At 38.5% G+C, this 25,496-nt stretch overlaps 1 protein-coding gene across 16 annotated transcripts in view; it reads right to left on the bottom strand.

Moving 5' to 3' along the window:
* SPAG17 (sperm associated antigen 17) overlaps positions 1-25,496 on the bottom strand; it is a 246,713-nt gene that overhangs the window by 62,963 nt on the left and 158,254 nt on the right. For 10 of the 16 annotated variants that reach the window (XR_014054585.1, XR_014054589.1, XR_014054587.1 and 7 more), the window contains exons 27-31: positions 23,872-24,050; positions 23,130-23,289; positions 9,995-10,212; positions 5,836-5,980; positions 3,703-3,857 (exon numbers count right to left, since the gene is read on the bottom strand). Coding sequence is in view for 8 of the 16 variants with exons in the window: in XM_081492940.1 (XP_081349066.1) it covers positions 3,703-3,857; positions 5,836-5,980; positions 9,995-10,212; positions 23,130-23,289; positions 23,872-24,050 (857 nt within the window). In the remaining 8 variants the exon portion in view is untranslated. The remainder of the gene's footprint in view (positions 1-3,702; positions 3,858-5,835; positions 5,981-9,994; positions 10,213-23,129; positions 23,290-23,871; positions 24,051-25,496) is intronic. The other 6 variants (XR_014054593.1, XR_014054591.1, XR_014054592.1 and 3 more) reach the window with 1 other exon arrangement.

Genomic DNA, 25,496 nt, shown 5'->3' with positions numbered 1-25,496 from the left:
AGGAGTGTAGCTTTCTAGGTTCCACAGAACATGTCAGAGCTTTTCAAAGCCCTCTATGGACTTCTCATTCTTCTTTTCCTTTTAACTCTTTTGTTTAGCCTCTTGTTTTTTTGTTGCTACTTCAACAGCTATTATGTTCAATTATCACCTCCATTTGGGGAAAAGTCTATTTGTAGGGAGTGAGCTCAGAGTCAGACCAAATAAAGACAACCCTTGTTGAATAGAGGTTTCTGGAAAATGGACAGACAGGTCAAATAATGACAACATTTTGTGATGGATCTTTTGGGGAGCTCTAGATCTGTTCTTCTTTCAGTGGCTGCTGGCCTGCTGGTTTTCACCACTATTATGCATGTGAGAGTGTTGATGTTCAAGGTTACCTTGGAGCTGGGGAAGGGAGACGAATATGGCAAGTGAAATCACCACAATTGTTGCTGTTCTTCCCAAGATTGTCTTTTTTTTTTTTTATTAAATAATCTTCATATCATTACAGTCATTTGGTTGATTTCCAGACTTCTGAAAAGGTTGATTCTGTCAATAGTTCCAGTTTCCTAGTTGTTTTTAGAGAGCAGTAAGTGGATTTTTGAAGGTTCTCACTCTATCATTCTGGAAGTTTCTCAGATTGACTCTTTACCATTACCCAGGCCAGAGAACTCTGGACCTTGGCTAATTTTTAGGTTTCTCTGTGTTTTCACGAATATTTTAGCGTAGACACTAGTGACTAGTTAAATCTGTAATTTTCCCAGGCTCCATAGGTCTTCAATAAAATAGACCCAAACTGTCAGTTCAGTTCAGTTAAGTTGCCCAGTATTGTCCAACTCTTTGCAACCCCATGGACTGCAGCACGCCAGGCTTCCCTGTCCATCACCAACTCCCAGAACTTGCTCAAACTCATGTCTATTGAGTCAATGATGCATCTAACCATCTTGTCCTCTGTTGTCCCCTTCTCCTCCTGCCTTCAATATTTCCCAGCATCAAGGTCTTTTCAATGAGTCAGTTCTTCACATCAGGTGGCCAAAGTATTGGAGCTTCGGCTTCAGTATCAATCCTTCCAATGAATATTCAGGACTGATTTTCCTTAGGATTGACTGGTTGGATCTCCTTGCAATCCAAGGGACTCAAGCGTCTTTCCAACACCACAGTTCAAAAGTATCAATTCTTCAGTGCTCAGTTTTCTTCATGGTCCCACTCTCACATCCATACATGACTACTGGAAAAATCATATCTTTGACTAGACGGACCTCTGTTGACAAAGTAATGTCTCTGCTTTTTAATATGTCAGATTGACTATAATTTACTAAAAGCTGCTCTGGACAGAAAAAGATGGCCTAAAACTTCCAGAATTGAGACATATACTCTACATGAAGCACCATCTAGAAAAGCCAAAAAGAAAACCTGTAAAAAGGAGATGGCTTTCCTTCTAGGAAGTTAGCCTGGAAAAACAGCTATGCTGAAACATACAGATTCAACATGACAAATAGAGCAATGACTTATATACATACGTACATAGTGCCTTCAATACAGCAGCCAGTTGGCAAATAGAATTCTCATCATTTTACATATCTATACTGCTCAGAGTTTAATATAAAATTTTCCTCTTTCAATTGATTTCACACACTGAGTAGAGCATAAGCCTCCCTCCATCATGACGTTTGTTTATGGTTCTGCTGATAAGGAAAAGGACCTTTGAAGTCCTTTTCAGTAGTATTCCTAAGAATGCTTATTACATTTCTTTAACTTCTCCCAAAGGAGTCAAGTTCAGATTGGTATAGAAGAGTTGTCAAAATCTTATTACAGTGTGCACGTGAACACACACACACACACCCCTCTCCCCAGGAAGACACTCAATCTTCTGGTCTAGGGAAACAGGTTTCTGTTCCTAGACCCAAGGACTGAGGAAGATTTCCCATGGGAGACAACAGACCCATAATTTGTCATCTTGTCTCTCTGAAACCTTCCAACTGGGTGGATGTTTCCACCCCCAGTTGTGAAACACTATAATCATAGACAATAATAGCTGTTACACCTACCCCTTCCTTGATATTTTCATTAATCTTTTTAGTGCGGCTAAGGTATAGCAGTGGCAAAAATCAAGCTCTCTCTCTCTCTTTCACACTGCCTAAAATCCAGCCTCACTCATCAATCCAGCCTTACTCACCAATGTCCTCATGCTGGTGAGTAAGTAATGACACATGTGTCAAGGCCAATGAGGATGGGCAGAAGGTGTTTGTGAATGCCAGCTTTCAATTCTATAAAATTATAGAACTATAAAAAAAGTGTTGCTAAGCTTATTTGGAGTTTTTTTCCCTAATTGGGAGCTAAGATATGTGTGTTTCTCAATGAGGTGCAATCAATGTTTCAGGAGATGTGGGCAAACATGCAGCTACACAATTGTATCAGACACTGAATGTCTCCAGGTTGGATCTCTTTTGTGTTACATCTCTTCCTTCAGTGGTAACTTACATTGGTGCTAAAATTTCTTTGCCTCCATAGTTGTAACCAGCGGAATCTAGGGCTATGATAAAAATAAGGCCTCATCACAGAATCTTTGGAGATTCTTATGACATCTGGTAGGACACGCAGTACTGAAATATGGATGCTTTCTTAAAACTTGAACATTCTGATAGCACAGGAACTCTGCTAAATGTTATGTGGCAGCCTGGATGGGAGGAGAGTTTGGGGGAGAATGGATACATGTATATGTAAGGTTGAGTCCCTTCTCTGTTCACCTGAAACCATCACAACATTGTTAATCAGCTATACCCCAATAAAAAATAAAAAAGTTTTTTTTTTGTTTTAAAATTGGATATTCTGAATGTTACATAGGGAAAAAAAGCATCCGTTTCTCCAACTGCAGCCTTTCTTGGTCATCTCTCACTTTCAGCACCTTGCTTGTCCCACAAGGATCTGCACAGTACGAGAGGGAGTATCAGGAGAGAAGGGAGGGATAAACTGGCTCCAGCAGCTTTCACAGTAACAAACATTTGTCATGGACGTCTTTGTCCATCACCTTCTGGCTTTGCACCCTCGGTATCCTGTGACCTTAGATATGACATCCTGGCACTTGTATCCCTTCTCCAGCAAGTAGAAAGGCAAAGGCAAATCCCTCTAAGACTGGAGGGACTGCAGGCTTGAACTTGGGCATTATGTTTAATGGGGAAATGCAAGGAGGTGGAGGAGTTGCTAAGAGCATTCCTCCCCAGCCCTCCAAAGACACAGCAGTGCTTCATTTGGGCTATAGTCCTCCTCCTAGACCACATAGAACACATGCGTCCTTCCATCCCGTGGGGACACGAGGTAAAGTGGGGACACGAGGTGGGAAGGATGGGAGAGTGAGAATGAGTAAGAGGAGGCAGGAGATGAAGCTGGTCTGGAAGGGACAGGGCAGCACTGAATGCTCCTAACACCCACAGTGCCCATCACCTACCACTAAATGATCCCCAGGAAATACACTCCGGAGCATAACTTTGATCCCCAGATACCGAAGTACTGAAAACAGGGAGGACATTGATTTTCTGTGATGGATTTTGAAAAGAAAGTAAATAAATGAAAAGATATTGAGAAGTGTGTTCTAAGATCAGTTGAGATGAGAGCAATAGCCATGCACGTGGCGGGAATGTTCACTGCCCCAGATGGGTGTGTTTTCTTAGTCAAAAACACACTTCGACACTTCCCTTTGGCACCCCTCATTTTGCTCAGACCCACCTGGTACGTTCCCTGTGGCTTTGCAATGATGGACGTCCCATCCCCAAAGGTGGCGCAGCAGCTACTGTCCTCGCAGTTGGTGATGACAGTGGCGTAGTGCGAGCTTTCAATCCGCATGCACTTTACCTGCCTGGTGACCCTCTGAGGACTTTCGGCTGTGGGCAAATGCAAAGGAGCAGGTCTGACAGGATGCATGCTAGGGGAACACACCTGCCTGCTGACTGCCTGGATGAGAACTCACTCTGTGGGGCTGCTGTATGGGCTACTGCTATATAAACTCAGAGCCTTTGTTTGAGAAGACGTATTAATTTAGTGTGCTGTTTTTTGTCCTCACTGTTTTATTTTGAGAAATTGAAAACATCCAGAAAAGCATAAAATATAATTTAACTATACATGTTTGCCAATCAAAATTTACACTCATTAATATTTTGCCATATTTGCTTCATTTTTAACATGTACATAAGAGAAATTACAGGTAAAGTTCACATCTCTCCCTATCTCTGAGTTTATTTCTTTTTCTCACAATCCACTATAATACTTTTATATAAATTTATGTATCAGAAATGTTTTGTTGGTTTAAATTTACATAAGTTATATATCACCCTGTGTATCATACTACTGGTCTTCCCTGGTGGCCCAGACAATAAAGAATCTGCCGGCAATGCAGGAGGCCTGGGTTTGATCCCTGGGTCAGGAAGATCCCCTGGAGAAGGGAATGGCTACCCACTCCAGTATTCTTGCCTGGAGAATTTCATGGACAGAGAAGCCTGGTGGGCTACAGTCCATGGGGTCGCAAAAGAATCGAACATGACTGAGCAACTGACACACACCTGAATTTTTCACTTAATGTTTTAAGGCCTTTAGCCATCTTGATATATATATGTGCCCATGTAAATAGGTACATGTGTGGGTACTTCATTTCTTTTAATTGCTACATAGTATCCCTTTGTAAGAATAAACCACATTTTATTTTTCTGTTCTGCTGTTGATGGACATTTATGCTTTCCCAATATTTTAATATTATACTCAGTGTTGCAAGAAGCATCTCTGTACTTGTTTCTTTGTGCAAATGTATGAGTGTCTTTCCCAAGAAAAGGAAAAAGCTTTGAAAGCTATCCCAGGAAAATTAGAATGGACATTTCTCTAGTGGGGCATTGACTTGCAGAGATATTTCCCAATCCATCCCCTATAACCCAATAAAAATAAAAACAAAACAAAAGAGTATCTTTCTATATATACCCAGATGGAGAATTAGTATATCACATGATATGCACTTTTCAATTCACCAGATATTTTAAAATTGCCCACCCAAGTGGCTTTTTAAATTTTCACTCTAACAGGGTATAAAGTTTCCTCTCTTTCTGCTCACTTGCCATTTTGTTGCGTTTAATTTGGCAATGAATCATTTAATGAATTCAACAAATAAACCCCAGAATTAAACAAAAGTGAATCAGGGAATAATTTTTAATTCAAAATCTTATTTAAATTTAGCTTAGGAAGGGTTTTAGGCTTTTAGATAATATGAACAGACTCCAGTTCATTAGCAGCTGCCACTTGCTTCTCTGAGAATTGTCAGAATTGAAGGAGGACATATCTGAGGTCTATGTAGGAAAATTAGATTCCTTAAGGATCAAAAGAAACAGGTCTGAAATCTAATTGCTCAGTACAATTGAGTCATGATTATGAACTTCTAGTTAATACCAATCCAGGTTGTAGCTTTTTAGTGGTAAAAATAGGGAAAGCACTATTACTATCCATTAGCCAACTAGAGCTGTTATCACTCCCATGTCAGCTGAGGATAAAGACCATAATAAAGGTCCTCATTGGTTCTGGTTTGGACTGCCTGGGTATTCTTTGGTTGATTTGAGTTCTTAAAAAAAAATTGTTTTTCTTACAAGTGTTTTGAAAAATCAGTGAAGTTTTTACCTATCCTATAGTAAAGACATAGAATATTGTCATCTACTCAAAAAAGAATAAATACATGTATATGTATAACTGAATCACTTTGCTGTGCATCTGAAACACAACAATATTAACCAACTATCTGCTGCTGCTGCTCAGTCGCTTCAGTCGTGTTGAACTCTTTGAGACTCTATGTAGTCCGCCAGAAAAATTAAAAAAAAAAAAAGTTACCTGTCTCTTGATCTTCCAAAGAAATAATCTCATCTTCATAAACTTGATAAAATGTTGTGATCCTGGTACCATCAGCATGATCCACTATCCGAGTACCATCTTTCTTTTCAATGATGATCACTTTGTCTTCTCGAGTTGTCATAATCTGGACATACAAAGGCAGAGCACCATCATTTGCTCAGGTGGTTGGTTAATCCCAAGTTTGCTTATTTTTACACCCCAGTGATTACCATCAAAAGCCTGATTATTTAAAAGTGAAAGTTTTATCTCATCTACTTGATCTAATCTTTATAACAATACTGGAGGAAACTCAGGCTTAGAGCAGTTAAGTAACTTGCCCAAAGTCACTCAGCATGTGCCAGAGCTGATGCTGGACTAAGGCTGTCTTACTTCAACATTGATGCTCCTTCCATGGTCACACATTTGTGAGTCAAAAGCTAATGTCAGGAGTGATCTGACCCCGGTATATGCAGGAAGATGACCCCAGGTCCTGTTCCCTTGGAAACTACAGGTTTAAGATAAGCCAGGGACCACTGATGTCTGTAGTCAGGTCTGATGTGGTCTGCTTCCCCTGAGGATGCAATGTCAGAGCCTGGATTTTGTATGTTGGTACAGGGAACCATGGGTTAAAAGTTGGTATAGGGAAGCATGGATGAAAGGTGTGCTGGACACAAGGGAACTCAGAGACCAATGGGCAGAGTGGTGGGAGCAAGGCTAGTAGGTGAGGGACCATATTGGGAAGCTTGTTAAGTCATATTAAGGACTCAGTTGTTATCCAAAGGGGGGCAAAGCAGTAGAGAAGAGTTTTAGGTATGTGGACTAGAGCCGGAAACAGAAAGAATTTAGTTCTAGTAAGTGCTTCAATTTTAAAGAACACTGAGACCTTTGTTTCTTGTAGCCAAATGGCTCAGAGGAGCTCTAAACTCCCAGCTGCACATGTGTGTGTGAAGGTGTGGTGGGCATGGAGATGCATTGCCCAGGTCTCTCTTCAAGATAGGACTTGCTCCCCATCTGTGGGGAGGGAAGTTGGCAAATAGCCTCCAGATGTCAGTTCTTCCAGCACCTACCTCAACTGCAGAGAGATGCCTTGTCTGACTCCCATTGTTCTGGTGAGGCAGAGGTACACTGATCTGGCTCCTGCTCCCTGACTTGGGACACTGGAACAGATGACATTGGCTCCTGAGCTCCTGCCAGTGGAGCTTTGTGATGTCTGCACCATAGCTCAGCTTCTCTCTCTGCCCATTCCTGCTTCCCCCTGCTTCCTTTCACAAATGGTGTCTCTTAAAAACATCTTATACAGCGAACTTCATCTGTTTGCTACTGCAGATCCCAACTGGCAAAAATGTACTATAGTTGTATAATGCACATTATAGGCAAAAGGAGAGGAGGGTGGCAGAGGATGAGATGGTTAGATGGCATCACCAACTCAATGGTCATGAGTTGGAGCAAACTCCGGGAGATAGTGAAGGACAGGGAAGCCTGGTGTGCTGTAGCCCATGGGGTCACCAAGAGTCGGACATGACTTAGCAATTGAACAACAGCAATGCATATTTTAAAATTATTGAGTACTTTCTATCTTGTACTGCCCTAACTGTAAGGGACACAGTTTTCACTAAAGAGTCCAGATGAATATGAAGTTGGCTAGCTGTTTTCTGACTCAAGTGTCTAGGGCTTTTGGGAGAAGACAACAATTACATTTGTATCTTTTTATAGTAGGCAGAAAACAATATATTTCAGAGAGAAGTCCATGCTAATCATTAAGTTCTTCTCTTTCACACTCTCAGCCAATGATACAGATGTGTATATCTATATCTATCCATCTACTGAATGTATATAATGAGGAATGCTGCTGTAGAATGCAGGATTGAGAACATGAGCTTTGGAGCTAAGCTGCCCAAGTTCAATTTCTGAATCCACAGGTAATTTAGGCAAGTTGCTTACTTTCTCTGTGTTCTAGTTTCCTCATCTGCAAAATGGAGCCAGCATATTTTTCAGAGACATTATATGGATTAAACGAGAGAATGCTGGTAAAGTGGTTCACATTTAATTGGTTAAGTTAACAATGCTAAATACTAGCTCTTTATCTATACCTTTAGAAATTTACAGATTATTACTTAGAACTATTCTAACATTTTATGACATCACATAACATTGACATTTTCTGGTCACCATAGGCTCGGGAAATCATCATTTTTAGTGGTAGCAAGAACACAATAGTAAGAATATTTCCTGAACACCTGACAGTGTTAATCTGATATTAATCTTCCCAAGTATTTTAGGTAATGACTATAATCTTCATTTTAGGAATAAGAAGACCTAGATTAGAAATAGTCAAAGTCATGCACCTTGTAAGAAGCGTGGCTGGGGTTCAAACCCATGTCTGCCTCACTGCAAGGTTAGTGCCACTCCTGTAAAATGTGATACTTCATGTCACTTTTGATCTTATTTCATATGATCATTGGCTTTTATTTGCATAATGGTTAAGCACATGAGACCTAGAATGCAACCTTGGGGTCCGCATTCTGAATCTACCACTTGCTGAGTGATTTTGGAAAAATTATTCAGCCTCTCTGTAGCTTCTTTGTCTCCTATATAAAATGGAAACAGCAATAGTTTCTTGTGAGAATTAGATAAGTTATATGTGGAAAGCACTGAACAAGGCCTGGGATGGTGAGTGCTCAGTAAATAGTATTACCATTGCTGTGATTAGACTGTTGGGTGTCTATATTTGAATCCAGGCTCCTAAATGCCGATTTGTGTTTCCATAATGGTCCTAGGTATCAGTAAAGGAAGGGTCTTCCCTGATGGCTCAGTGGTAAAGAGTCTGCCTGCCAATGCAGGGGACCTGGGTTCAATTCTTGGGTCAAAAAGATCCCTTGGAGAAGGAAATAGCAACCCACTCCAGTATTCTTGCCTGGGAAATGCCATGGACAGAGGAGCCTGGCAGGCTACAGTCCATGGGGTCGCAAAGAGTTGGACACGACTTAGTGACTAAACCACCACCACCACCAGCAAAAGAAAGCAAGGGTCATTAACTAAGAAATATCAAATTTTCATATTAAACCAAATAATCTGTACTGAGGCTGAATTAAAGTGAGCTATTTGAACTGACCAAAAGCCATCCTGAGATAATATGTATTTAGAATCTCATAAAAAAGAACTAGCAAACAAGGTAGAAGACTATGAAATTGTTACAGAAGTAGGCTGAAGGAGAAAGGAAAACACGTTTGGTAAGATAATGAAATTTATCTCAATGGGAAGCAGACATTCTGCTTCTGACTAGCAGTATGTGGTTGTAAACAAAGGTTGGAAGTCCAAAAACTAGAGACAAGGCATGCAGGAAATTCTTTGTCTTGTTTAGATTTAGAGGGTGCAAAGCTGAAGAGTGGAAAGAGCTCAGTTTTTAGTCACCAATCACTGACTACAAACCTGGTTCCAGCACTTCCTGGCCACATTACTTCATTTGCTGAGGCTCACTTTCCTTGTCTGTATAATATACATTGGTGTGAGGCCTGAATAGACAATGTATGCAAGACGGCTAACAGAAAGCCTGGCCCATAGAAAATGCTACCGTGCGTCCCAGGGGTTTAAATTTCACATCTGCTTCACAGATAAACAAAACCATTATTTTCTATACCACTCACATGTCACTTTTTCTTAGGTTATAAATAAAATCTTTTTATAGAGGTTTTGTGGCATTGTTGAATTTTTGAGTTATTTGATGTGAGCACCTCATTAAATATACTGTAAATTATTTGAAGTCAAGGATCATGAACAAATTTCTACAATTCATGTCAGGTACACACGAGAAGTAGAAGCAAGGCAGAACCCCACACGTCTAGAATATAAGACATACAGACAAATACATTTAACATAAAGAAATATAGGGTATCACTAATCATATGTCTTAAAAGTGGAATAGAAAATTCATCATCTGTCTCTTACTTCAAGAATTAGTATTTCATGATACATTACTCTGGTCAAATATAAACCACACAGTAGTTTTAGATTTGGAAAGATGAATCCATCTATTTATACATACGTCAGCTACTTAACAGATAGTTATTGAAAATTTATTATTTGCCAGGCATTCTTCCACATGTTGTTTTGCAACTCTAATGATTTAGAAAAATTTGCAATATACAGTATTTTGTCATACCGTTCCATTGACAGGATCTGTGGCTTTAAAGGATAAAAACGGGGTCAAGTCTGCTATTCTTTCTAATCCTTTGGTGCCAATCCGATTTCCTTGAGGTGTAGTTGTAAACCAGGTGCCTAAGTGAACATCCACAGGAGTTACTGTTTGAACTGTTTCTGGGGGAGGTTCATGGCTTTCATTTTTATGTGCCATAGATGACTGATTTTTCTGAATTTTTCCTGTGGGAGTTCAAGTAAATCAAATACAACAATTTAACTATAATATCACTTACATAGAATTATTCATTAAGTTTTAATACAGTGCAGGCTACCTCAGACACTGTTGCATAGAAAGTCCAAGTGGTAGTCATCAGTTATATTATTTCTCAAGTAGGAAAGAATCAGTTTATGAATATCTTATTCTTGGCACTTGAACCTTGTCTGGATTCCCATCACCTCCCACAAATATACACATGCATAGAAAGCTTACTGTCTATGGAACAATACACATTATTATCAATTCTCTACACTTTAAAGTCTTGCTTACCTCTCCCTAGATTCCAGGTTTGGAGCCCTGTACCCAGCTTTTTAAAGTCTACATTTTCTCCCATGTATCTGTCAAGCTTTCAGATTCTTTTTTTTTTTTTTTTGACTTATTATACTCTAGTATGACAGAGTATAATTTTAACTCTTCATTTCCCTAATTTTGTCATATTTCAGTTCCAGGAAACATCTCTCTTCAGCCCTGGATCTGGAGAACATTACCAATCAAGCATATCATTGGCCTCTCATACGGAAAGGATTTGTCCAGTTTAATTACTACATTTAAAACCATCTGATATACACATCCCTCTCAACCCCTCCCTACCACCATTCAATTGGAACAAGACAGAACCAAAGAAACTCAAATGGAACCCTGTAAATATTATCTCAGTTTTTCTATCAAGGTAGATTTACTCTATTTGTATAAGTAACAAGTAATTTGTAGACAAGATGTGCCTGTATTGTCAAGCCTCAATGATGAAGTAAATTCATACTGAGAAAAAAAATTGCAAAAAAGATAGCGAAGGATTGTTACCTCCAGGGAGGTTGTTTAGATTTAAACCATGAAATGTGCAACAGCGCATGGATCTTGGTGTAAGATGCAGACTCAACTAATAGGAGGAACCAAAGAAGAAAGATACATTTCGCTAAGCCTTTCCATTGCCCTAAGACTTAATTTGGACATATTAGTATTTCCAGAGGACTAAAAGAGAACTGAAAGATAGACATGTAGAAATTATTTAGAATGAAGCTCAAAGAGCCAATGTAACAGAAGCAATGAAAGAGAGGTAAAAGTTCTCTAACGTAAGTTTAATTGGAATTATAGAAGAAGAGAGAGAAATGGATCAGAAACAATACTTAAAAAAGACAATTATTGAGAAAGTTCCAGAACCAATGAAACATACTAATCTACATATTCAAGAAGCTCCATATAGTCTCATTTGCATAAATAAAAAGAAGCCCATACCTAGTTAAATCATATTGACACTGCATTAAAAAAGAAAATGTTTCAAAGGCAGCTAGATTATCTTCTAAGCAACAACAATTAGATTGATAGACAACTTTTCAACAGTAAAAGTGAATGCAAGACTAGTATGAAGAATTATTGTCCACATCAGTCAGTTCAATTGCTCAGTCATGTCCTACTTTTTGTGACCCCATTAACTGCACCACGCCAGGCTTCCTTGTCCATCACCAACTCCCAGAGCTTGCTCAAACTCATCAAGTCAGTGATGCCATCCAGCCATCTTATTCTCTGTTGTTCCCTTCTCCTCCTGCTTTGAATCTTTCCCAGCATCAGGGTCTTTTCAAATGAGTCAGTTCTTCGCATCAGGTGGCCAATGTATTGGAGTTTCTGCTTCCGCATCAATCCTTCTAATGAATATTCAGGACTGATTTCCTTTAGGATGGACTGGTTGGATCTCCTTGCAGTCCAAGGGACTCTCAAGAGTCTTCTCCAACACCACAGTTCAAAAGCATCAATTTTTTGGCACTCAGCTTTCTTTATGGTCCAGTTCTCACATCCATATGTTACTACTGGAAAAACTATAGCTTTGACTAGATAGACCTTTGTTGGCAAAGTAATGTCTCTGCTTTTTAATATACTGTTTAGACTGGTCATAGCTTTTCTTCCAAGGAGCAAGTGTCTTTTAATTTCATGGCTGCAGTCACCATCTGCAGTGATTTTGGAGCCCCCAAAATAAAGTCTCTCACTGTTTCCATTGTTTTTCCATCTATTTGTCATGGAGTGATGTGACTGGATGCCATGATCTTAGTTTTTTGAATGCTGAATTTTAAGCCAACTTTTTCACTTTCCTCCTTCACTTTCATCAAGAGACTCTTTAGTTCTTTATTGTCCACATACTAAGAGGAAATACCTGTCAGTCTAGAATTCTATACCTAGTGAAATTATCTTTCAAGAATGTTGTTGTTTAGTTGCTAAGTCGTGTCTGACTCTTTTGCCACCCCATGATCTGCAGTCCACCAGATTCCTCTGTCCATGGGATTTCCCAGGAAAGAATACTAGAGTGGGTTGCCATTTCCTTCTCTCAGGGATCTTCCCAAATCAGGGATTGAACTTGTGTTTCCTGCATTGGCAGGAGGATTCTTTACCACTGAGTCACCTAGGAAGCCCCTTTAAGAATGAGGACAACATAAAGATATTTTCAGAAAATATGGTATGCAATAAGTAGCCTAAAATCTCCGGTTAAAACATAGAATTATATAATTTTAAAATATACACCTACATGAGTTTGAGCAAACTCTGGGAGTTGGTGATAGACAAGGAAGCCTGGTGTGCTGCAGTCCATGGGGGTCACAAAGAGTCAGACATGACTGAGTGACTGACTGATATTATGCTCACAAGGGGGCTTCCCAAGTGGTTCAGTGATAAAGAATTCACCTGCCAATGCAGGAGTTGCGTAAGATGGGGGTTCATTCACTTGGTCAGGAAGATCCCCTGAAAGAGGAAATGGTAACCCACTCCAGTATTCTTGATGGTATAATCCAATGGACAGAAGAGCCAGGATGGATTATACTTCATGGGATTGCAAAGAGTCAGACATGAATGAAGCAAGTGAGCACACACACACTGCTCACAGAGACATTTTTAAACATAAACCACAGAAAGTAAAATAAAGTGTGGAGAAAGTTATACTGGGAAAGTACTAAACAGTATCTGGTGTAGCTATAATAATATAAGCAAAATCAGTATTAGGGCAAAAAGCAGAATCCTAGAATGAAAAGTCACTATATACTGACAAAATGTTAAATTGCTTATAAAGATAAAACAATTCTAAATTTGTAAGTCTAAAAACCATACTTTCCAAATATACAAAAGCAAATCTGAAAACAATGAAAGGACTTAATTATTTCAGATTTAAATAAATAAGGATTAAATGATAAGGAGTGAAGAAGCTATTCTACCCTTTCAAGAACTTTAAATATACTTCTACTGAATAAATTGACATTGTACATTAAGTCTGTAAGGATATAGAATAAAAATGGTCAAAGTTTGAATATGGGGCAAATATGGCCTACTGTCTATTTCTGTGAAGTTAATAATTCTTTGTACATTTCTACATAATTAAAAAAACCAAAGATTCAATTTTTAATTGGAGAAAAATTGCTTTACAATGCTGTGCTGGTTTCCGCCATTCAACAATACAAATTCACCACAATTATACATATATCATCTCCCTCTTGAATCTCCCTCCCCTCCACCAACTCCATCCCTTTAGGTCACCACAAAGCATCAGGCTGAGCTCCCTGTGTTATATAGCAGCTTCGTACCAGCTATCTATTTTACACATGGTAGTGCATATATGTCAATGCTAATTTCTCCAATCATCCCACTGTTTCCTTCACCCACTGTGCCCACAAGTCTATTCTCTCTATATATCTGCATCTCCATTCCTTCCCTGCAAATAGGTTCATCAATACCATTTTTCTAGATTCCATATGTATGTGTTAATACACAATACTTGTTTTTCTCTTTCTGACTTACTTCACTCTGTAAAATAGGTTCTAAGTTCACCCATCTCACCAGAACAGACTTAAATTTGTTCTTTTTTATAGCTGAGTAATATTCTATTATATTATGGAATATTACCACATCTTCTTTATCCATTCATCTATTGATGGACATCTAGGTTACTTCCATGTCCTAGCTACTGTAAACAGTGCTGCTATGAACACTAGGGTATGTGTGTCTTTTTCAATTATGGTTTTCTCAGAGTGAATGCTCAGTAGTGGGATTGTTGGGTCATATGGTAGTTTTATTCCTAGTTTTTTAAGGAATCTCAATACTGTTCTCCATAGTGGCTGTTTCAGTTTATATTCCCACCAATAATAAAAGAAGGTACCTTTTTTCCACATCCTTTCCAGCATTTATTATTTTTAGATTTTTTTGATGATGGCCATTCTGACTGGTCTGAGATGATATCTCATTGCAGTTTTAATTTGCATTTCTCTAATAATTAGGGAGGCTTCCCCAGTGGCTCAGCAGGTAAAGAATCTGCCTGCACTGGAGAAGACACAGGAGACATGGGTTTGATCCCTGAGTTGGGAAGATCACCTGGAGGAGAAAATGGCAACCCACTCCAGTATTCTTGCCAAGAGAAACCCATGGACAGAGGAGCCTGGTGGGCTAGAGTCCATAGGGTCACAAAGAGTCAGACATGACTGAAGCAACTTAATGTGCATGCACGTACTCTGCACATAAATTAAATAAGCAGGATGACAATATACAGCCTTGTCGTACTCCCTTCCCAATTTTGAACCAGTTTGAACTTTGAACCAGATCATTCCATGTCTGGTTCTAACTATTGCTTCTTGACCCACATGAAGGTTTCTCAGTAGACAGGTTAGGTGGTCTGGTATTTCCATCTCTTTAAGAATTTTCCAGTTTGTTGTGATCCACACAGTCAAAGGCTTTAGAACAGTCAATGAAGCAGAAGTAGATGTTTTTCTGGAACTTCCTTGCTTTCTCCATGATCCAATGAATGTTGGCAATTTGATCTCTGGTTCCTCTGCCTTTTCTAAACCCAGCTTGTATATCTGGAAGTTCTTGGTTCATGTACTGCTAAAGCCTAGCTTGAAGGATTTTGAGTAAACCCTGGCTAGTATGTGAAATGAGTGCAATTGTGCAGTAGTTTGAACATTCTTTGGCATTACCTGTCTTTGGGATTGGAATGAAAACTGACTTTTCCAGTCCTGTGGCCACTTATGAGTTTTCCAAATTTTCAGATATAGTAAGGGCAGTACTTTGACAGCATCACCTTTTAGGATTTTAAATAGCTCAGCTGAAATTCTGTCTCCTCCACTATCTTTGTTCATAGTAATGCTTCCTAAGGCCCACTTGACCTCACACATTTGTACAGCTCTAGGTGAGTGACCACACCATCATAGTTATCTGGGTCATTAAGACTTTTTATTTTTTAACAGTTCTGTGTATTCTTGCCACCTCTTCTTAATCTCTTTTGCTTCTGTTAGGTCCTTACCATTTCTTTATTTCTTTATTGTGCCCATCCTTGCATGAAATGTTTCCTTGATATCCCCAATTTTCTTGACAAGATCTCTAGCCTTTCTCATTCTATTGTTTTCCTCTATTTCTTTGCATCATTCATTTTTAAATGTCTTCTTTTCTCTCTTTACTAAAGGGAATATCTTTCCTTTTCTCCCCTGCCTTTTACTTTTCTTCTCTCCTCAGCTATTTGTAAAGCCTCCTCAGACAACCACTTTTGGCTAAAACCCAAAAACTAACAATACCAAATGCTGGGAAGAACAGGGGGCAACAGGAACTCTTACTCACTGCTGATGAAAGTGTAAAAATGTACAGCCTCTTTGGAAGAGGCCCTGGCTGTTTCTTATAAAGTTTCTTACACAGTTGCATGCATGCAGATGTTCATAAGCAGCTTTATTTATAATTGCCAGAAACCTGGAAGCAACCAATATATCCCTCAATAGGTGGATGGATAAACCATTGCACATATATACAATGGAGTATTATTCTGTGATAAGAAATGAACTACCAAGTCATGAAAAGACTTGGAGAAATCTTAAATGCATATCGCTAAGTGAAAGAAGACAGTCTACAAAGGCTGCACGTTATCTGATTCCAATGACGTGATATTCTCAAAATGGCAAACAATGGAGAAAATAAAAAGATCAGAGTCTGCCAGGTGTTCTAGGCAGGGATGGGTCAGGGTCGGGGAAAGGAGAAGTTTGAATAAGGAGAGCCTAGGGGATATTTCAGATAGTGAAACTATCCTATATAATATTGAAATGGTGGATTCATGACATATATTTGTCATAATTCATAGAGCTGTACAATACAAAAAGAGAACCTTACTGTAAACTATATGGGCTTGAGTTAATAATAATGTGTCAACATTGGTTCTTCAGTTGTAACAGGTGTACCACACTTTCGAGATGGTAAAAATAGGGAAAAACTGTGGGCCTGGAAGAGAGGGAGACTTTGGGAATTCTGTCTACTTTCTGCTATTTTTCTCCTGTAAAACTAAAATTTCTCTAAAAAATAAAGTCTGTGGATGGTGACAGCCATGAAATTAAAAGATGCTTACTCTTTGGAAGACAAGATATGACAAACCTAGACAGTGTATTAAAAAGCAAAGACATCACTTTGCTGACAAAGGTCTGCTTAGTCAAAGCTATGGTTTTTCCAGTTGTCATGTACAGATGTGAGAGTTGGACCATAAAGAAGGCTGAGTGAGGAAGAGTTGATGCTTTCGAACCATGGTGCTGGAGAAGACTCTTCAGAGTCCCTTGGAAAACAAGGAGATCATACCAGTCAACCCTAAAGGAAATCAATCCCGAATATTCATTGGAAGGACTGATGCTGAAGCTAAAGTTCCACTACTTTGGCCACCTGATGTGAACAGCCAATTCACTGGAAAAGACTCTGATGCCACTGATGGGAAAGTGGGTAACAGAGGATGAAGGAGGAGAAGTGGGTAACAGAGGATGAGATGGCTGGATGGCATCGCTGACTCAATGGACATGATTCTGAGCAAACTCTGGGGAATAGTGAAAGATAGGGAAGCCTGGCGTGCTGCATTCCATGGGGTCACAGAGTTGGATATGACTTAGTTACTAAACGGTAAGTTTAAAAATGAGACATTGTGTCACCTTAGATTTAAGAGCTGTGAAGAAATCTGGACACACTGCTCTGGAGGCAGAAGACTTTGGAATCAAGCAGTTAGAGAAGCGGCTGTGCAGACCACGCTTACATCAAGTCCTCTTGTATACATAAGAGAGAGAGCTATTGAGTTGGGAAGTCTAGAAAGCTATAGGAATACTTTCATTCACTTCTCCAACAAGGAATCTTCTGCTACCATCCAAGAAAAATCTATTTCATTATTTTTTTTAATTGAAGTGCAGTTGCTGTGCAAAATTATATAAGTTACAGGTATACAATATAGTGATTCATGATATTTAAAGGCTATGCTTCATTGATAGGTATTATAAAATGCTGGTTATATAACCTGTGTTTTACAATATATCCTTGTATTAATTTTATATCTAATAGTTTGTACCTCTTAATCCTCCCCCCTACACTGTCCTTTTCCTCTTTCCCCTCCCCATTGTTACTACTAGTTTCTTCTTTATACCTGTGAGTTTGCCTCTTTTTTGTTTTATTCATTAGTTTGTTGTATTTTTTAGATTTCACATAAAAGTGATATCATACAGCATTTATCTTTCTGTATCTGATTTATTTCACTTAGTATAATGCCCTCCAAATCCATCCATGTTGCTGCAAATGGTACATTTTCTTTCTTTTTTTATGGATGAGTAGTATTCCATTGTATATATGTAGCACATCTTATCACATCTTCTTTACCCATTCATCTGTTGATGGATGCTTAGGTTGCTTCCATATCTTGACACTAGTAAATAACATTGTTATGAACACTGGGGTGTATCTTCTTGAATTACTGGTTTTGGGTTTTTTTTGCATATTGCATAGTAAAGGAAACCATTGAAAAAATTAAAAGACAACTTACTGAATAGGAGGAAATATTTGCAAATGATATGACTGAAAAGGAGTCAAAATCCAACATATATAAATAGTTCATACAACTCAATATAAAAAAAAACCTGATTAAAAAAATGGGCAAAAGAACTGAATAGACATTTTTTTCCAAAGAGGAAAGGCAGATGGCCAACAGGGATATGAAAAGATGCTCAACATCCCTAATCATCAGAGAAATGCAAATCAACCACAATGAGATACTACCTCACAACTCTCAGTAATGGCTTTCATCAAAAAGAACACAGGTGACAAATGCTGGAGACAGTATGGAGAACAAAGGACCCTTATACACTACTAGGGGAAATTAAATTGATACAGTCACTGTGGAAAACATTATGGAAGAAAACAAAATAGAACTACTATAGAGACCAAAGGAATGAGTTGCTTTTGCAGCAGACTACCCAGGTGGTGCTAGTGGTAAAGGGCCTACCTGCCAGTGCAGGAAGTAAAAGAGATCCCTGGGTTGGGAAGAGCCCCTGAAGGAGGACATGATAGCCCACTGCATTATTCTTGCTGGAGAATCCCATGGAGAGAGGAGCCTGGTGGGCTATAATCTGTGGGGTCTCAAAGAGTTGGACATGACTGAAGCAACTTAGCATGGCATAGCTGCTGCTGCTAAGTCACTTAAGTCATGGCCAACTCTTTGCAGCCCCATGAATTATAGCTGGCCAGGCTCCTCTGTCCATGGGATTCTCCAGGCAAGAACACTGGAGTGAGTTGCCATTTCCTTCTCCAGGGGATCTTCCCAAACCAGGGATCGAACCCAAGTCTTTTAGTCTCCTGGACTGGCAGGTGGGTTCTTTACCACTAGCACCACCTGGGAAGCATGGCCCAGTATTTCTTTAAATTTTGAGTTACAGTAAAGAATTCTCTTTGCCTTCCTATGACGGTTCCTGGATACTGTGGTGAGCTGTGAATTTGAGGGAAAAAGGTTAAATCTTGGTCTCACAGATCATTAAAGGCATATGAGACATTGAGAAAAATTTGTAATGCATGACAGTGTAATTTAGGGATTAGTTGCCCTGACTCAAATCCCAACTTTATCACTGACTAGCTGAGAAATCTCAAGGAAGTTACTTAGTTTCTCTGTGTCACAATTACCTTGTCTGTAAATTGAAATTATTAAGATATATATAGGTATATACCTCACAGAGCTGTTGTGAGGATTTGCTGATTTAATATTTTAAAGTATCCAGAATTATGCCTGCTACATAAGGACACATCTCCTATGTATAAAGATTTCTTAAAATGAAAATGATGAGCATCCCAACAGTAAACCAAGGAAAGATGTGAATAGAAAATCCAGAAAAAGAAAAAAAAAGCAATAAGCATCTTTAAATGTTTAATCTCACCAGTAGTCAAAGAAAGGCAAAATAGTATAATAAGATGCGTTAATTACCTTTCAAACTGAGCAAGATGAGAACACTGACCACAGCACTGGCAAAGGTATGAGGAAGTAGACATCTTCATACTGTGCTGGAGGTAGGGGTGTAAATTGCAATTGTCTTGGAGGAGAGCAAGTAATTTAGATCATGACAGACACTGTTGATTGCTTACCCAACTGTTCTCCACCTTCCTTTCTCCCTACTAGTAGTGCTCATCTCCTGAGAGAAAAGCCAAAACTGTCAGATGCTGTTTTCCCAGCCTAGGTCCCCATCTAGGTCTAGTCAGTGAGATATAAGAGGAGACCTGGGTGGGGAGGGGGTTGCTGGTGGACTCTGGAGGTATTTTTCTCCCTGATAAAGAAAGACATGTGAAGTTTCAGTATCAAACTCTCAGAAATTAATAGAATGAATATACAGAAAAGTAGAAGGATATAGTAGACCTGAAAAGCACCATGAACCAATTCAACATAATCAAGATTTAAACAATTTTCACACAATAGTGGGATACAAATTATACTAAAAATCTTAATTTATCTACTTAAAAATAATTGCAATATATAGTGGAACTGTATGTAAATTTGTTCTGTATTTTCTAAGTTTCCTGTAAATGTGTTATCATACTTTCATAATTTAAAAACTAAAAAAGAAAGAGGAAAAAAGGACATGTGAAAACTCTTATGTTCACCCTCTTTCCTTTCTTCATTTTAAAATTTACTCATTTTTTTATTGAAGTATAATTGATTTACAATGTTGTGCCAATCTCTGCCATATTGCACAGTAACTCAGTTATACACATTATAGACATTCTTCGCCCTCCTTCCTTTCTGCTTTGGAAGTTATGACATGAGGACCTCACACCTGGAGCTGACGTGGTCTTCTTGCTATTCTGAGGAAAAGAGGACGACAGAGAAGCCTACCCAGAACCTTGATATCACTGATTGCTCATCTAACCTTAAAACAGTAGCCCAGGTGTTAGAGCTAACATCATCCCTGGTGGCTCAGTTGGTAAAAATCTGCCTAAAGTGCAGGAGATCCAGGTTCAAGCCCTGGGTCGGGAAGATGCCCTGGAGAAGGAAATGGCAACTCATTCCAGTATTCTTGCCTGGAAAATTCCATGGACAGAGAAAATTGGCAGGCTACAGTCCTGGGGTTGCAAGAGTTGGACATGACTTAGTGACTAAACCACCACCACCACCATTTCAGAGTTCATAATGACATAGGAAAATGTTTGCTATTTATTATAAAAAGATCATGTGACAAACCCACAGCAAACATTATCCTCAATGGTGAAAAATTGAAAGCATTTCCCCTAAAGTCAGGAACAAGACAAGGATGCTCACTCTCACCACTAGTATTCAACATAGTTTTGGAAATTTTAGCCACGGCAATCAGAGAAGAAAAATAAATAAAAGGAATGCAGATTGGAAAAGAAGAAGTAAAACTCTCACTGTTTGCAGATAACATGATCCTCTACATAGAAAACCCTAAAGATTCCACCAGAAAATTACTAGAGCTAATCAATGAATATAGTAAAGTTGCGGGATATAAAATTAACACATAGAATCCCCTGCATTCCTATACACTAACAATGAGAAAACAGAGAAATTAAGGAAACAATCTCATTCACCATTGCAACAAAAAGAATAAAATACTTAGGAATAAATCTACCTAAAGAAACAAAAGATCTATATATAGAAAACTATAAAACACTGATGAAAGAAATCAAAGAGGACACAAATAGATGGAGAAATATACCATGTTCATGGATCAGAAGAATCAATATAATGAAAATGAGTATAATACCTAAAGCAATCTATAGATTCAATGCAATTCCTATCAAGCTACCAATGGTATTTTTTCACAGAACTAGAACAAATAATTTCACAATTTGTATGGAAATACAAAAAACCTCAAAGAGCCAAAGCAATCTTGAGAAAGAAGAATGGAACTGGAGGAATCAGCCTTCCTGACTTCAGGCTCTACTACAAAGCTGTAGTCATCAAGACAGTATGGTACTGGCACAAAGATAGAAATATAGATCAATGAAACAAAATAGAAAGCCCAGAGATAAATCCACACACCTATGGACACCTTATCTTTGACAAAGGAGGCAAGAATATACAATGGAAAAAAGACAATCGCTTTAACAAGTTGTGCTGGTAAAACTGGTCAATCACTTGTAAAAGAATGAAACTAGAACACTTTCTAACACCATACACAAAAATTAACTCAAAATGGATTAAAGATCTAAAAGTAAGACCAGAAACTATAAAACTTCTAGAGGAAAACATAGGCAAAACACTCTCTGACATAAATCACAGCAGGATCCTCTATGACCCACCTTCCAGAGTAATGGAAATAAAAGCAAAAATAAACACATGGGACCTAATTAAACTTAAAAGCTTTTGTACAATGAAGGAAACTATAAGCAAGGTGAAAAGACAGCCTTCAGAATGGGAGAAAATAATAGCAAACGAAGCAACTGACAAAGAATTAATCTCAAAAGTATACAAGCAACTCCTGCAGCTCAATTCCAGAAAAATAAATGACCCAATCAAAAAATGGGCCAAAGAACTAAACAGACATTTCTCCACAGAAGACATACAGATGGCTAACAAACACATGGAAAGATGCTCAACATCACTCATTATCAGAGAAATGCAAATCGAAACCACAATGAGGTACCATCTCTCACTGCTCAGAATGGCTGCTATCCGAAAGTCTACAAGCAACAAATGCTGGAGAGGGTGTGGAGAAAAGGGAACCCTCTTACACTGTTGGTGGGGACGAAAACTAGTACAGCCACTATGGAGAACAGTGTGGAGATTCCTTAAAAAACTGGAAGTAGAATGCCATATGACCCAGCAATCCCACTGATGGGCATACACACTGAGGAAACCAGAATTGAAAGAGACACATGTACCCCAATGTTCATCGCAGCACTGTTTATAATAGCTAGGACATGGAAGCAACTTAGATGTCCATCGGCAGATGAATGGGTAAGAAAGCTGTGGTACACATACACAATGGAATATTACTCAGCCATTAAAAAGAATACATTTGAATCAGTTCTAATGAGGTGGATGAAACTGGAGCCTATTATACAGAGTGAAGTAAGTCAGAACGAAAAACACCAATACAGTATACTAACGCATATATATATGGAATTTGGAAAGATGGTAATGACGACCCTATATGCGAGACAGCAAAAGAGACATAGATGTATAGAACAGTCTTTTGGACTCTGTGGGAGAAGGTGAGGGTGGGATGATTTGACAGAATAGCATTGAAACATGTATATTATCATATGTGAAATAGATCGCCAGTCCAGCTTCGATGCATGAGACAAGTGCTCAGGGCTGGTGCACTGGGATGACCGTGAGGGATGGGATGGGGAGGGAGGTTCAGGATGGGGAACGCATGTACACCCATGGCTGATTCATGTCAATGTATGCCAAAATCCACTGCAATATTGCAAAGTAATTAGCCTCCAATTAAAATAAATAAATTAAAGAAAAGATCAAAGTGATCAAAAATGTGTAGTGCTGTGATTCCCATTGAAATTTGCATTTATTCAATGAAAAGATAAGCATAATAATAGTAATAATAATACTGAGCATTTATTAAGCTCTTGGATAGATTAAATCCATAATAAATTGAAAGGCTTCAGTTACTACCTTTCTTTGTGATGACAGTCTCCGATGGTGCCGTTTCCGATTTCTGCTGAGAAATCGTGTCCATCAAGTCAGCACTGTGAGCAGTGGCCAGCACGTCAGGAGGAAGACTGATAGGACCTGAATCGGGACTACTGCTCACAGTCCCATCTGCAAAGAGAATCTGAAGAAAAAGCCAAAGGGGAGCATTCTAAGAAATGAGGAAGAAACTGGTTAACAACACTGTGTATCAAACTGCAATAGGTTAAAAATAACTCAACAAAGTGCAACTTGCTGACTTGCAGATTCAGTAGTATAAAGCATGTTATGATTTAGAGATTGGAGCTCAGAGACAACAGAGCCAATAACACTATAACACAAAACAATGATATTACTTTGTTTTCCATTTACTTTCTGTTTTATTTTCATTTCATGTATTTTATCAGTTTGACTTGTTTTATGATTTTCCATTCTTTACCCTTCCCCTCTGTAATTGGGAAATAACTCACCCTATTTCAATTTTTCTAATGACTACATTTAAAACTTCATCACATTCAAATGCTTAGTTTCTGTCAATATCTGTCTAGTAGGTATAACATCTAAGGTAGTGTTTTTCTTCCAGTTATAACATTCTTCATCATTTTTAAAGCATTGTTCATTTTACAAATGAGTTGTTTCTCTTCCCTATCATAGCACTATTACCCACCTCCAGCTTGTTTGTATTTTACTTTGCATCAGGAAAGAATAATTTAATATATTCCTTTACCTGTGTGGATCCATCCAGCATGTATTTGACAACAGTGCCTTGGCTGGTGATAACTCTTGATGCTTCCTGCTCCAGCGGTGGCATCACCATTTTGTAGAACTCATAGTGCTTCACCTTCTGGGGGTAGTTCTGTCGGACCATGATATCCCAAGTGGGTTCCTCATCTATAATACTTTGATCTTAAATAGAAAAAAAAAAAAAGAGGTTTACTGTGAACTGGGCAATGCTGCGTGGCTGGAATTTCATCTTCTTAATTTTTTTCATTATTTTGTTTACATCTGGACACTAGGACAGTTTTCATGTCATGACAGATGGCCCAAATATGGGTTATTTGCTGCCTTTAAAAAAACTATTTTTTTATGGCTGTGCTGGGTCTTCTTTGTTGCTTTGGGTTTCTCCAGCTGAGGTACATGGGCTTCTTGGTGAGGTGGCTTCTCTTGTTGCAGACCACAGGTGCTAGGTGTGCAGGCTCAGTAGCTGTGATGCACAGGGTTAGTTGCTCCATGGCATCCTGGTTTTCTCAGACCAGGGATGGAACCTGTGTCCTCTGCACTGGCAAGCAGATCCTTAACCACTGGACCATCAGAGAAGAAGTCCCTTTTTGCTGCCTTTCTTACAGTCATATATAGTAAATAAGGCCATTTACTGAATAGGTACTTTCTTCATGTATTAGCCGTTCTCTCTACTGATGTTAAGGACATTTCAGGACAAAATTAGGAAGGGGGCAGTTATGCTGTCTTAGATATTACCTTTTCTTCCTGTTGGTATTTTTCTCTCATCCTCTTTTATCTCTCTTCTAGGGATGCACAATGCTCCCTGGCAGTCCCCCAGTCACCTGGAGCCCCACAAGAAATTGTTCACTCAGGCCCATTCTTTTTAAATCACTTACCATCTTTCAAAGTTAACACAATCCTCTGACCTCTAACCAAGTCCTGATTTTTCTCATGGTTCTACTCTTAACTGGCAATCAAGAAGAAAAGCACCTATTCAATTCCTCCAAAGGAAAGTACTATTATTGAGAATTTCTGGCACACATCACCTACTCAGGTTTTGCTAATTGAATAATTTCCTCTTCTCCATTTAAAGTCATTTACTAACGTGAAATCCAATGTCTATCAGTGATGGAGTACATTAAAAAATCACAGTCTCTTCATTTGATTACATGTTATCTACATTTTAAAATAAATCTATTTGATACATGTGTATCATCTTGAATATCCAAAATAGAGATTGAATAAAAAGGCTATTTGCAGAAAAATATTTACAACATAATTTGTGTAAATTTTGCATTATTCACATTATTTGTTATTATAAAGGCATACATATAGCATATTTGTACAAACCTACTTGCACAAAAATCCAAATCTTGTTTACTATAGGAAAAAGAAAAGGAATAGAACATAGTGGGAAATTTGGGGTTACAACTACATAATTTTAAAAAATATTTTAATAAAATATGACAGAAAACAATCTTTATTTTGTCTGGCTATCACATGAGTATGTTATATTATCTATTATATTTTTCTGTATTAAAAGTTAAAATGCAACTGGTTCTGGAGGAAAAATAAAGTGGTTTACTAATATGAAATGTTGGCATTTCAAGGACTATATAGGGCTAGTCGGAA

This window comes from Giraffa tippelskirchi, chromosome 5, assembly GCF_054371585.1.
Source record: "Giraffa tippelskirchi isolate mGirTip1 chromosome 5, T2T-mGirTip1v1.2.pri, whole genome shotgun sequence".
In the NCBI taxonomy this organism is placed as follows: Eukaryota; Metazoa; Chordata; class Mammalia; order Artiodactyla; family Giraffidae; genus Giraffa; species Giraffa tippelskirchi.
Note: the sequence above shows the minus strand (reverse complement) of the source record. Positions and strands in the feature narration are given on the sequence as shown.